Source organism: Tamandua tetradactyla, chromosome 3 (genome assembly GCF_023851605.1).
Source record: "Tamandua tetradactyla isolate mTamTet1 chromosome 3, mTamTet1.pri, whole genome shotgun sequence".
NCBI classification, from domain to species: Eukaryota; Metazoa; Chordata; class Mammalia; order Pilosa; family Myrmecophagidae; genus Tamandua; species Tamandua tetradactyla.
In genome coordinates, this window is record NC_135329.1 from 28,557,729 (window position 1) to 28,572,503 (window position 14,775).

Consider the following 14,775-nt stretch of genomic DNA (forward strand, 5'->3'; position numbering starts at 1 on the left):
ATGAGCCGTGTGGGCAAGGTGGGCGGCCAGTCTGTGCCCTCCTCGGTGGGAGCACACCTTTCCCTGGTCCTCTGCCAGGTGCCCTGAACCAGGGAGCACGAGCGCCGAGCCTCGCGTTTCTCCAGGCTCCACCTCTGACCTGATCTATTCCCCCTTCACCTAATAGTGCATGATCTGTCCATATGACAGTGTGAGTTCAGGGAGCAGAAAATAACCAGAGGCCCCCCGCCCCCGACACACACACAGCTGCACAGCTTTAGCACTTCCAAAACATCTTTAATCTTCCCAGTGACCCTGAGAGGTAACGAGGACAGAGAAGAAACCTGGGGCTCAGTGGCATGGCCTCAGCCTCCCATCTCTACGATGGCAGGGATGATGGTGGGAGCAGGGGAGGGGAGGTGGTGAGATAGCGGGATGGGTAAGGGCAGCTGCTTATCTGCTGAGACCTGACTTTTTTCTTTTTTTTCCTGGCGTAGGTTCATGGGCACAAGGGGGTCAAGTTCCAAAACTGGGCAAAGACCTATGGCTGCTGCCCAGAGATGTACTATCAGCCTACATCGGTGGAGGAGCTCAGAGAGGTCAGTGTCCATTTCAGCACAGCCCCAGGCTGCCCAGCTCCACCCAGGCCTGATAGAACACAGCCTGGCCCAGGAGAGGCATCTCTGAGATGGGACTTGTGGTGTAAGTTCTCCTGGCCCCACACTCCACCCACGCCTCCCCCCATCCCCCCAGCCCACACACATAGAGAACTACCTGCCAGGAGAGAGCTCAGTGATGTCAAATTCAGGGCTGCTGCTCTCTCTTCCCCCCGCTCCCTGCTGCTCCACTCAGCAGATGCTTTTTAATTTACAGTGCAAGCCTCAAATCTGGCCAGCATTATGCCAGTGACGGCCAAAGTTTCATCTCCAGACTAGATCGCTTCTCTGAGCTTTAGGCTCATGTGTGACTCCTCTCACTGACATATGAGACATCATACACTTAGTTGTCCAAAACTAAGTTTTTTATTTTTATTTTTTACTTCAACTTATTCTTACCCACCCATTTTCTCAAACTAGAAACCAGGTGGTGGCTCGTGGTTCCTCCTTTTCCCTTGTCCTCATATTCTCATACCACCAAAGTTCTACCTAAGTAATGTTTCCAGAATCCATCTCCTTCTCCCTAGCCACCACTGCCCCTATCCAAGTGCAGACCACCATCCTTTGCTTTAACTGCATGACCTGTGATGTTTTCCAACTTGTTCTCCCTGCTTCTGTTTTTGTCTCCCTCTAATGCATTATCTACAATCACCAAAGTGATTTTTTTTTTTAATGTTAAGCTGGATTGGTTACTTCCCTGCTTAAATCCTTTAGAGGCTTTCCATTGTTTCTGGACTCTCCAACTTCTCTGACTCACAAGACCGTGCATCATCTGGACCTGTCTCTCTGGCCTCCTTAAGGTCTTGCTCTCCCTTGCTTACCTATCCTCCAGCCACATGGATCTTTTTTCAGCTCCCCAAACAAACCAAGCTCTTTCCTACTCCTGAGCCTTTGCACTTGCAGTTCCCTCTGCCTGGAATGCTTGTCCCTTTGCTTTTCACATGTTGAGTTTCCTTTTCATCCTTTAGGTCTCATTGTAAACTACCTCCTTAGAGGATCTCCCAGACCACTTATATAAAGCAGGTCCCATTTTTCTCTATCTCAGCTCCTTGTTCATTTTCTTCAACACATACTCATAACTTGCTATGATTTTATTGATTTGAAAATTTCCCAATTTTTTACTCTCTCCCTCATCAGGATATAAGACCATGCTTGGGTCTTTTTCTGTGTTGCATCCCCAGCACCCCGCACTGTGGCTGGCACACAGGAAGCACTTTTAAAAAAAAATGTTGAATGAATGAACAAATGAAGATGCAAATCCCAATCTCTGCGCTTAAAGGGCGTGTAGGCTTATCCCTAAGAGAAGAAGCAGGTGGTGACCCACCAGCACTAATAGAGTACAGAGGATAGAAAAATTCATTGTGAGTGTGTATGACTGTGAGAGAGTGTGCATGTGTGTGTATGAATGTGTGAGTATATGTGTGAGGACGGTCACCATGAGGTAATCAAGCCACTTTGCACCTGGTGCTTCATATCTGTTGTGTCATCAATCCTCACTTGCCCCCCACCATCAGCCATCCCCATAAGGTGGTCATTATTATCCCCACTTGACAGATGAAAATACAGAAGTCCAAAGAGGTATAATTTTCCCATATTGGTAAGTGTCAGAGTCAGGATTCCAACCAGGGATGCTCTTGAGTTCAAAGCCCCTAACTCCTCCTGCAGGAAAAGCTACATCAAGTAGTCATTGGGGTGGGCCCTGGAGGATGAGTAAGAGTTCAACAGGGGTATGGGGAAGGGCATTCTGAGTGAGGCAAAGAATGAAAGAGATGCACCCGCGAGGAAGGCGAGGAGCACGCCTTGGGATGGACAGTCATCCCAAGTGGCTGCCGGGAGAATGAGTGGGATGGAGGCAGAGCAAGGCCGGATGGTAAAGTGACTTCGGCTTTGAGTGTTGAGACATCTGTTTTCATTCTGAGTTAGAGGGATGAATTTGGAGGTGTGCTCTACTAGCGGCCTGGGAAGGCAGCTCCTAAGCTGCGCTGGGCTGCATAATGGTGAATTACTTAGAAGATGAGGGTCTTGCAAGCCAATGCTTCTGTGGCATCTAGTAGGGTCAGAAGAAAATAAAACTAGGTTATGTGGTCAAGAACATTTGAGGAAGATGATATTAAACAAAGTTATGCAGGTTTCTTTATTGTAGACTCTTGTAGCTTTAAACATGCTAATACCCATGGAGGGTGGAGGAGAGAAGGGTGAGAAACAATCCTTCAGAGCATTTCCCATTCTGGCTTGAGCACAGAATCCTTTGTGGAGAAACTGTAAGACTAGTGTTCAGTGGAACAGACTTGAGAAACCCTAATGAGGAGTTTAAAAATGGACATGACAGTAAAAGTGAATGGATTCCTTTAAGTAAATCACTCATTTGTGTGTTTATTCATTCACCAATCATCAGATCCTGCTTATGGCAGGCATGGATTAGGCATTGAGTGAAGCCTCCATGTGTAGGAAGCAGCCTGGAGAACTTTGTGGGCAGAGAAAAGGAGCCTGGACCTTATCCTGAGGGCACGGGGTGCCCTTGAGAGGTTTCCTGTTGGAAAAGCATGTCATCAGGTTTGTTTTGGAAAAGCCGCAAGCTGCAGAACTGAGCTCCACGTTAGGCAGGTTTCTTGGTTCTCCATCCTGTCTCACTTCTTGGCCCTTCTCTCTAGCTCTCTCCTGGAGGGACGTGTACACAGCCTGGCCAACTGTCCCCACGCGGGAAAGGACAGAGCTACCCCCCTCTGGCTGCCTCATAGAGAAAGGCCTGAGCCTCGCATTGCCTTGACAGGTGCTGACCCTGGCTAGGCAGCAGAACAAGCGGGTGAAAGTGGTGGGCAGTGGCCACTCTCCATCGGACATCGCCTGTACCGATGGCTTCATGATCCACATGGGCAAGATGAACCATGTCCTCCAGGTATGCAAACCCTGAGCTCCCCATCCCTGCCTGACCCCCTGGCTGGGTAGCCTCTGCCTCTATCCAAGGCCACCCTGCTTCCTGGCCATCCTCGAGCACCCTTCCTTGAATCCTTCCTGGAGTCTCTTAGGCCTCTGGTCAGGTCTGCGCTCCCCTTTGCAGCCACCAAGGGAATATGCAGCCCCCGCTCCTGCCAACAATGTCCCTCTCCACTTCTCCAGTAGTGAAGCATCTAGTCAGGGAATCCAGAAGGGCCCAAAGTGGTACCTAGCTAGTTTTTCAGATGGAGAAATGAAGCTCAGAGACTTCATACAGCTGATGCAGACCTGGGCACAGGCCCAGGACTCTGAGGCCAAGTCCCATGTTGGGGTACTGCCCATGCAATTCAGCCAACACCTGATGTGAGCCCTCCAGGTGCCTGAAAGGGGGCCCCACCGGTGGGCCACAAATTAGGACTCCTATTCTGACCTCCATGGCCAGCTCCCCTGTGCTGTAATCTTGGAGAGACAAACTTCCATCATCCCTGCCCTGCTAGCACAGGTTCTGGGTTTCTCTCCAACATTTCCTTTTTGACTCAGGCTTACAGTTCCACCTCTTAGAAAACATTTTGGTCAATGTATCCGTCATGGCAGTAATTGCCTCTGATGACTAATTGGTGAGAATTGGGCTTCCGCAATTGATTTTGCTGAGATCTGTGCTCCAGGTCAAGGGAATGAGCTTGTGCTTTGGAATCAGATGGATATGGATGCTCATCTCAGTTCTGCCATGGATGTTTGTGTGATCTTGGGCAAGGGACAAAGTCCCTGAATCTGTCTCTTCCCTGTAAAACAGAGTGATGCTTCCCATCTCCCATGGGGAGATGCTATGGGGATCTCATGAGACGGCACCCTTCTTGCAGATGGCAAGCATCGGTGTGGTGTGCTTTCTCCTCCCTTCGCCTCCCAGACCTTATACTTTACCTAAGTTTTCCCAGGGCAAGACTCAGAAGTAGAGAATATGAATACCATCTAGCAAAGTCAAGACCCACAGGGTCCTTCTTGGTTCATGACATTGCAGGACTGCACAAAGGGATCCCACCTCCCCTGTCTGGATAGGGTCAGAGTGGTGGGGGTGGAAGGGAAGGGGGGAAAATACAGGTCTGGTCAGTTAAGAGATCTGAATTCTACTCCGTGTTCTCCTGGGTGACCTTCTCCTCCCTCAGCCTCATTTCCTGCATGTATGAAATGAAGGGGTTACACAGAAGAATTTCAAAATTCTGGCATTCTGGAGCTCTGCCCCTGTGGCTCGAGCTGTCCACAGGCTGGGACAGACATTCTCAAACCTTCCTGGAGTCTGGTCGTAAGGGTGACAGGGGACCGATAGCCAAGCTCTTCCCAGCTTCCACTGGTCTCTTGTAGGTGCACAAGGAGAAGAAGCAGGTGACCGTGGGGACTGGCATACTCCTGGCTGACCTGCACCCAGAGCTGGAAAAGCACGGCCTCGCTCTTTCCAAGTAAGAGCCTCTCCCCCATTCCTAGGTGGGCCAGTGCTACCTGCCACCCCATGCCCTGGCCTCGGCCAGATACTCAAGGATCTGTAAGGAACAGGGAGGAGCTCTTCCCAGGGAAAAGCTTCTTTCTCTTTCTCTGGACCCCCGTTCTTCCCCAGACTCCTGGCTCAAGGCCTGTTTTATGACAATAGGAAGAAAACAGGCCAGTGACAAGCTGAGTATCAAATAAAGGACTTGTCCAAAGTAGAAAGAACTGAGTTTAGTCATTCTTAAAACTTGCAGCAAACAACTCTAGAGATTTAAATACAAATTGTGCAAAATACTTACTCAGAGAAAGAGAAGAGCCTGATGATTGAGCCACAGGGCTTCCAGGCATGCCACCTGTGGCTCCCCCTGCATCTCCATCCAAATGTGGTATCAGTGATTGATAAGGTTTAATATCAAGGGATTTCCATTGAAACAGAAGTCAAACCAAACCAAAGGAGTCAGTCTGTCACTGTGGGGCTTCAACCATTAGAAATAGGTGATTTGAGGTGTTTTGAGCATTGGTGTGGCCAGCTCTTCACAGCTGGAAATTGCACCCTAAGGCCCGTGGTGGGTGTTGAGATGTGGGTGGTGCTCTCTGTAGCTTTCTCATCACAAGCCCTAAGGCGTCACTCTGTCTTTCTACACTGGTGACCCTTCTGTTCCTGCCTCCTCAAGTGGTCATGACAGCTCCAACACTTGCAGCCTGTCTACCTTGTGCAGGCTTTGCTCAGGCCCTGGAGAGACTAGGATGAGTAAAACCTAGACCCTATCTGCAAGGAGCTCTTGGCAAGCGGGGCAGACAGACCCAGAAATCATCAAGAGTAATGCAGTGCAAAAGGTTCAATGTCAGCAATGTGCTCAGGACATCGTGGGGCACCAAGGACCTTGGCAAGTAAGGCCCTGTGTGGGTAAAGGGCAATCAGGGCAGGCTCCCTGCAGGAGGGAACACTGATGAGGTATTAAACAGAGAAAATAGAGGCTGGAAGGGATTCCAGGCAGAGGGAACAGCATAAAGCAAAGAGCCAAAAGAGTGAAACGTTGCATGGGAAGTAGAGGTCTGTAAGTAGATAGTGGGCCAGAGTCCATGACTGCTGAGATCAAGGGGAAACAATGTTCTTATTAGTTATGAGCATTAATTCCTGGGCTCAGAAGCATCTCTGTGTCCTGTTCATGAGGTATCTCTCTCCTCCCCTGGGGCCCTGTCCCTCTCAAGTGGCCGACTACATAAGGCCCATCTGCCTTTCCAGAGAGAGTCAGGACATCCCATCCTATAACTCCTGAGGGGCTGGCTGGGCCCTTGGCTCTAAGGGTGCTGTAGGGATTTACTTAAGTAGCATCTGTGACTAGAGAGCTATAGGGGATGAGGAAGGGACAAAACAGCTTGTGCAGGCTGCATGCTGAGGGCTTTGTGTGCTCTCTCATTACCTGAAAGGAAAGAGTCATAATCCCCATTTGTGAGCGAAAATGCTATAGTCTGAGAGGCAAAGAGGTTTACCCAAAGCCACGGGGCTCACAAATGACAGAGCTGGGAGCCCCACCCCTGTCTGCCCAGTCTCAAGCTTTCCACTCTGTGGGGCCCCTCACCAGCCGAGGTGGCTGGCACCACTTCCAAGAGGTGAGACAGCAGTGTGAAGACCCCACCACCAGAGGCAGGTGACCTGTGTGTGAACCCTGCTTCCAACTTCACACTAGCTCATAGTCAAGTTCCTTGTTCACTCTGTGCCTCAGAGTCCTCATCTGTAAAATGGGTCCATAGACTAAGGATGCTGTGAGGACTGGGTGAGTCAAAGCATTTAACAATCTCTGTGAACACTCTTTAATTTTCCTGGCTCTTCCATGCTCCACAGGTTCTGGATGTGGCTTTTCCCTCTTTGCCTTGCAGGGGGGCACATTGAAGGAAGACTCCTGGTTATCTCCACCCTCCTCAGTCCCAAAATCTAATCCTTCCTTCCTATTGGGCCCTTTCCCCAAGGGCCTTTCTCTCTCCAGCTTATTTCTTTTCATATGATCATAAGCATTGATCCAAGTTCCTCTTCATATACTTCATGGAGACATTTTACAATTTAATTGCTGGCATTTCGGTTGTTTTCAGTTTTTCATGAGTATGCATAATGCTATGATTAACATCTTCGTGGACTGTTTCCCAAGGGTAGAATATTTGTGACCCTCTCTTAGCATTCTGGTATTTTCACAAGGGAAAAGACAGCCAGCCAATCCAACCAATGTGAATAAAGAGGCGAGAGTAGACATGAAGGTGAGGGGTGGGCAAAGGAAGGCTGGAAAAGGCTTAAGTGTCCCTTATGCTCTCCAAGTTCTTCCAGTCTCATCATCCTCCACAGTGCTCTCCCCGGGAAAGTTATGAAGCCAGATTTTCTAATCATTGTCAAATTACCACATTAGTTAGGGTATCCTGAGCCACTGGTGTCCTCCAGCCTGTGTTTCTTTGGGAGCCATGACCCACCTACCTCAGGGGTTGAGCTCTGAAGGGCCCTGGGTCTGCCCTAAAGGCTTCTGGTTTTCACTCTGTGGGACAGTGGGCACATTGCTTCACTTGGCTGAGTCCATTTCTTGTGTGCGAACTAAGGTTAATAATTCACCCTCTCAGGGTTTTGTGGGCTCTGGCATGTAAAGCTCCAATGACTTTGGCACCCAGTGGACTTTCAGTGTTTGTTTCCTCCTCCTGATTTCCCCAAGTTAGGATTGGGGCCTCTCAGAGAGAACCTCTGAGAAGAGTTTTAAACTTCTGGTCCACTCTTCTTTCTTGACCCTGACATCCATGGGTGTCTTTCTCGCACCTGCCTCTGCAGCTTACACCTCCAGAAGGGTACTGCCCCCGCTTTAGGGGTCTGACCCTCTTGTGCAGACACGATCCTCCTCTTAATCATTCTTGGGTGGGAGCACCAGGCTGCAGGATATGGCTTCATCCTAGAGGACCTGAGGCACTGCTGAGGGTTTCTGAGCAGGAGAGGGGACATGGCATCCTTCTCATTCCCTCACTGCTGAGGGGGTTCTCACCTCTTCAGACCTTCCTGGGATGTCTATTTTTGCTTTTGGTTGGTAGATGAAGAATGGAGGAAAGGGATGTTCTAGGCTGCAGAAACCCATAGGTGGGCTGTAGACCTCCACCCAGAGCTGAACTCTGCCCTTACCAACTCATCTGACAGACTACTGAGATGAGCAAACAGAGGCTTAGAGAGGAGAAGGGCCTGCCAAGCCACTTAAGCTGAGTCATGATGGACTTGGAACAAGAACGCAGCCAGGAGATGAATAAGCTGCTCTGTCCCGAGGGGCCCCACACCTCAACCCAGATGTGTCTATTGTCCCAGGAAAGCCTAACAGGTCTCTTGTATCCCTCTCCATCCCTCCCTGATGAGTGCAGCCTGGGAGCTGTGTCAGACGTGACTGCAGCTGGTGTCATTGGGTCAGGAACACACAACACGGGCATCAAGCATGGCATCCTGGCCACTCAGGTGAGTCCATCTTCTGGCAGGGGGGAGGATTGATAAGAGTTTCTCCTCATATGGGCTCCTAAGAAATCAAGGAAATGTTGGCTCACTTCCAACTGGGCTTCAAACCCACTCCACTCAGCAGGTTCCCTCCACTCAGCAGGTTCCCTCCAGGAAAACCTCAATCATGCCCTACAGACACAAGTGATAAAGGACCCCTCAGTCATGCTATATTTTGACAGTTGCAAAGTGCTCTCCATCCCCTGCTTCCCACAAGCCTCACAGCCCTCACATGGGCAAGGGGTACTTTCCCCAGATGAAAGGTCCAAGGTGGGAACTAGGCAGCTCAAGGGGCCTCTCCAGGGCCCAAGTTAGCAAGTGGGGGACGAGGCCAGAGCCCAGGGCTATTTGATGAGGAGCCCAGTTCATGTGGATCTGGGATTGGCACCTTCACCTTACTGAAAAGCATTTATTAACTTCCAGAGAATCTAGCTTGGTGAACTAGTTAACATGTTTTAGACTCAGACCTGGATTCAAAATCTGGCTTCACCACTCATTGAATATGTGAATGTAGGTAAATTACTTAACTTCTCTAAGCACCCGTCTTCCTCTGTAAAATGAGGAGAATAATCCTCAACTCATGAAGAGTAAATGTGATAGACTATATTCAATGTAGGGTTTACTGCATGACAGCTCAAAGGGTTCCTGTGTCAGGAAGCCAACCTTTGGGAAGCAAATTCTTTCAACTTTCAATTTTAGGGGGACTTACTAACAAGTCAGGTTATGTCACTACAGAAAAGGCTGCCAAAACATAGATGCAGAGGTAGCTGCTCATTTTTTAGGGATAAGGCACCCTATTCTGGCCACTAGAACATCATGGCTAGCCACTGGGCCTGGAGTTTTGAATCCTGGCTCCATCACCATGGTCTATGTGACCAGGAACAAATCCAGCTAGCTCAGTTTCCTCACCTGGAAAATGGGTCTGATCATGTTAGTAATATATATAAAGTGCTTAGAAGATTTACACCATCAGTGTTCAATATGTGTTAGTTATTGGTGTTGCTTGTGAAAGAAAGAGAAAAACCTCTGAGGCACTTTCCAGAATTCACTTTCTGTGCTGCAGAAGTCTCAGTATTATTGGGGTTGGACCACATTAAGTTTCCTTCCAGTTGACGATACAAGTGTATGGCTATCTTCTGCAGGTGTTCTGACGAAGACAGTTACCCATGGAAACATTGGAAAAGGGGCTCCATGTGGCACTGGAAATCAGGAGAAAACAGCCCCAAAAGTCATTTCAAAAAGATTCATTTTGGTTTTTGTTTGTATTTCTTGAATGCCGTGAAGGGAAACCTAATTCACAGTTACTACTCAAAACCTCAATTTCCTCTCTCATCAACACTGGACACACATACTTTGGTTGTTCCTTGTCCTTCTTGTCTTCCCTCTTTCTACTGCAAGTACCTCAAAGAATCACCAGGCAAGGGAAGACCACCGTGAGGGGATGGAGTGAGCCAAGGAGGATAAAAGACTAATGATACCCCCTTAATCAGTTTTGAACCTTGTTGTGAGATGGAGCTGTTGCAGCAAAGCCTAGATATAGTTTGTGGGACCTGATTTCCAGGCACCTGCAGTCCTTCAAGGATATTGTCCTTACCTCACAATGCTGGGCTCACTGCCTGAGACAACACAACAGGTGCACCCCAAGATTGTCCATAGTCCTGGTCTACTATCCAAGATTGATTGCTGTCAAGCTGGTTGCCTCAGTTTCTGCAAAGTATGAAGAAAATTTTGAGTGGCCACAAATCAAAAGACACACAGAATTACTGGCCCCTCCCTCAGGGAGCACAACTGAGCAGGGCTGATCCCTGAAAACCAGTAGGAGAACCAACATATTGTTTTATTTTACACATCACACCAAGGGCAGAAAGCAAGGGGTTGACATTTTCAATATCTTCTATACCCCAGACAGTTAGCCAGATGCTTTACCTGTCCTCTTGATAGCTCCTCATAGCACCCTCTGAGATAGTTCTTATCCCATTTTAGAGACGAGGAAGCAGAGAGGTAAAATGCCCAAGGTCACACAGCTGGTAAACACAGAGCCCATCCTTCATTAGTTCCTGGACCCTGCTTAAGTGTCTCACTGGTCAGTTCTTCACTACTCTGGATCTCAGATGAAATCTGATTTTTGTAAAAATTATTCTGATGTCCTCACTCCCACAGATGGCTATGATGCTCCATTTCTGCCAATTTCTCCTCTCTGGTTTTAGTCACTCTTAATAAGAATTAGTTCAGCTTTCTCTGTTCTCATCCCAGGCACCCAGCTGCCAACTATGCATGTTAAAAGCAATTTCCATCCAAATTAGCAGGTAATAGAGTATGGAGAAGTCCTTAAACAGGCAATGAAAGCAGTTTCCTCCAGAAATGGGGACAAAGGAGAAAGATGCTGAAGTTAAACATCAGTTTCCAACTGAGTGCCCTGCTCTTACAGAAACCCAAAGGGATCTGCTTGAGCATGGCTGAGTAGGAGAATCTAGTTCCTAGGTGAGTGGGTATCAAAATGAGGAAAATGACTCAGCTTGGCTGAAATGTTTCACAGGACGAAGAGGGCAGGCAGAAAGAGGCTGCAGGGGGACCCTAGCTCCAGGGCTGCATGTTGGCGTAGGGGGACTGGCCCAACACATCCTCATTTTGGCTTTGCGAGGCCACTTCTCCCAGTCTTTGCAGGCCCAGTCTCATGTTAGAGTCTCCAGGTAGTGGGTGGAAAGTCTTGCCACATCCAACAGTGAGGCCCACAGAATCAGTGAAGCAGCAGTTCTGACAGGACAAGCCATTCTATCTTGAAACGTCATGCAATAGATGGGTCCATTTTTCTGCTGAGGATTGATGTCCACCCAGGCATAACCTCCCTTTCCCCATTTCCCCTTTCTCTGACCCTGTGGGACTGAGACCCACTGAGGCTGTGACTGTAGACCAGGTTCAGGAAAGTACCCTATAGCCAGATGACTGGTGGTCTTCTAGGAATAGGTGACATCTGGTCTCGTGTTAAAGGACAAACAGGGAAGTAGGGACCTCGCTAGGAATTACCCATTGGGGGTTCTAAAGTATGGCTTTTCCCCACTGCCAGGTGGTGGCGCTGACCCTGCTAGCAGCTGATGGCACCATTCTTGAATGCTCCGAGTCCAGCAACACAGAGTTGTTCCAGGCCGTGCGGGTGCACCTGGGCTGTCTCGGCGTGATCCTCACCATCACCCTGCAGTGTGTGCCCTAGTTCCATTTGCAGGAGATATCCATCCCCTCAACCCTGAAAGAGGTACTGGTCCTTTGCTCACCACTCCTCAGCCTCAGAAGATAAATGGAGGTCCTTGACGAATGGGCCATGCTCCAGTGACAGCTCCCCATGTCTATTCAGTTCCCCTGAAAGGGGAAGTAGGACTAACTTCTCCATCCCTACCTTGGCCCAAGGGATACTGTGGCAAGCTCTTTCTGAGAAGGTCAGTGAAATTCAGAGCAACTGCAGGGAGATGGCAGAGGTATGAAAAAGAAAGGAAGTGGGTAGAATCTTACCACTAGAGCGTACCGCATGTGAGCTGACTGCTCTTTGGAGAGTATTAACTCTCAACTGCAAAGAGCCAAAGGATATGCTCAGTATTCCTGTGTTATTAATACGTTCTTCACAGCAAGGTGAATGTAGTAGGGGGAGTGACTTACAGACATGGTGAATACCCATCTTAGTTTACTAGGCTGCTGAAAACAGATACCATGAAATAGGTTGGCTTAATCACAGGAATTTATTAGCTTACAGTTTTGAGACTGAGAAAAATGTCCAAATCAAGTCATCATCAATGTGGTGCTTTCTTCCCAAAGATTGGCTCCCAGTGCACCTTGACTCCTCTGCTATATGGTGGCCTCTGCTAGTGTCTCCTTTCTCTTCTGGGTTTTGTTGCTTTCAGCTTTTTGCTTCTGAGGCTGTCTTTTCTCTCTATCTCTCTGTCTCTCTCTGTCTCTCTCAGTCTCTCTCTGTCTCTCTTTCTCTCTCTCTCTCTCTCTCTCTCTTTCTCTCTCTTTCCATTCCATTCGTAAAGAACTGTAGTAGGAGGATTCAGACCCCTCCTGAATGAGGTGGGTCACATCTTAACTAAAGTAGCCTGGCTAAAAAGTCCTACTTCCAATGTGTTTACATCTATAGGAATTGCATTAGTTAGAGAAACAGAATCAACAGGAAATATCTGTAAATATAAAATTTATAAAAGTGTCACACATAACCACGGGAATGTAGAGTCCAAAATTTGTAGGGCAGGCTGTGAAGCCAATGATTCTGATGGAGGATTTGGACGAACTTCACAGGAGAGGCTTGCCAGCCAAAGCAGGAAGAGGGCCTGTCTCTTCTGAATCCTCCTTAAAAGGCTTCCAATGATTAGATTAAGCATCACTCATTAAAGAATACACTCCCCTTGGTTGATTACAAATGGAATCAGCTATGGATGTAGCCGACACGATCATGATTTAATTCTATGAAATGTCCTCATAGCAAAAGACAGGGAGAACTTGTCCAACCAGACAAACAGGTACCACTACCTGACCAAGTTGACACATGAACCTGACCATGACAGGAATGAATTAAATTTAAGAACATGCCTTTCTGGGGTACATACAGCTTCAAACCACCATGGTGCCTAATGTCACATGCAGGGAGTTTGGATCTGGATTATGGGGGCCAGAAAGAATGGCTTCCAGTTGATAGCAGTGTGTTTTGAATGTATGAAAAGCAGTGTTGATTGGATGGATAGCTGGCTGGCTGGATGACACATAGCAGGCCTGGAAAGCCTGGATCTATTCCTATTACTAAGCCACAGGACTCAACTCTATGGTCCAGAGTTCCTTGGAGTTTGGGTCCCACCATGGTCACCTGATCATTCGATATGAGTAGTCCCCATGCCCAAGTAGAGCTGGCAGTAATGTGAGCAGTTAGGGTAAATATCATGTGCTTTGGAGTCAAATTGGCTCAGACTTGAATCCTAGCTCTGCCACTTCCAGGCTTTGGCCTTGAGCCAATCATTTAACCTTCCTGAGACTTAGTTTCCACATCTAAAAAGAGAGTCAGTCATATCTACCTTGAATATTGATCTGATGATAAAATCAGATAACACATGTTAAATGTCCAGTTCAGTATTTTAAAATGCCCCCCACCCACCATGGCACTCAATAGGTAATAAATGGTAGCTATTATTATCTAGTATCTGGCCTAAAATCCTTACCATTGGAATTTTTAGTGGTTTAAGCCATAACGCAATGCCTTAAATCCAGAAGGCCCCCTGCTCAGAGGCATGGTGTTTGGTGGAATTCCCTCCCCAGACCAATAGTTTGTGGCTGAGAAAATGATTCTGCAGCTCCAAATGTTATAGCATTGATCCCCTAGAGTACCAGTGCTGAGCGTCCATGAGCCATTTAGCAGATGACCTGGCTGATGCCTTGGCTCAGGAGAGCAGGAAAAGGTCAGAGCAGGGGCACTTCGAGGGGAATTGTTTGACGGTTACAAGGCATGATTAAGCGAGAGAACCCCCTGAGGACAGGAGCAGGAAGGAGGACAATGAAATGAGTGAGGGTTGACAGATGTCCACTGCTCCACACTGGGGCCCTCCCAGGCTCTGAGCAATTTGGGACCACCTTGGACCTGCCTCAGTCAGCCACAATCCCCCAGACCAATGCTAAGGGGCTAATCTGGGCTACCTGTTCACTCCAAGCTGGGTTCAAAAAACATTCTACATTCTTCCCAGCTTCAGGCAGGCTAAGCTGTTGTGGAGTCAAAATTAGAGCTCATATCACCCAGAGTCAACCCCTACAGCTATGGAATAACATTCTGGGCACCCACTGGGAAGACCAAGAGGAGATTTTTCTCCAGCCTTCAGTCCTCTGCTGTTCTTGGCCTTTCTCTTTCCTATTCTCATGAGGTGACCACTCCATCCTGGCCATATAACAAGAGGTGACAATGAATCCCCACTCAGGTGCAACTGAGGGATCCTTCTTAGTCCTGTGCTGGTCAGCCCAGGTGCTCCCTTCCTCTCTTCAGTGAACCCCAGGACAGCCCACTTCTTTGCTCCTTGGCAGCTCCCACCATCCTCTTTCTGCCTCTGGAACTAGCAACAAAGGAGATAGCAGATGCATCAACTTCCTTCAGATCCCCGCTGCCTCTAAACCAAGCACACTAACCCTTTTCAGTTAAGGGGCTTTTAAGGAACAAGGAACTATGAAGATAACACGCAGGAAGAGGTTACAAAGACAGAT

At 48.3% G+C, this 14,775-nt stretch overlaps 1 protein-coding gene across 1 annotated transcript in view; it reads left to right on the top strand.

Annotated features, from left to right (window-relative positions):
* LOC143675521 (L-gulonolactone oxidase-like) overlaps nucleotides 1–14,775 on the top strand; it is a 40,991-nt gene continuing 26,216 nt past the window's right edge. The window contains 6 exon segments of the mRNA XM_077151705.1: nucleotides 1–78; nucleotides 477–578; nucleotides 3,406–3,531; nucleotides 4,929–5,023; nucleotides 8,427–8,517; nucleotides 11,618–11,803. Coding sequence (XP_077007820.1) covers nucleotides 1–78; nucleotides 477–578; nucleotides 3,406–3,531; nucleotides 4,929–5,023; nucleotides 8,427–8,517; nucleotides 11,618–11,803 — 678 coding nt within the window.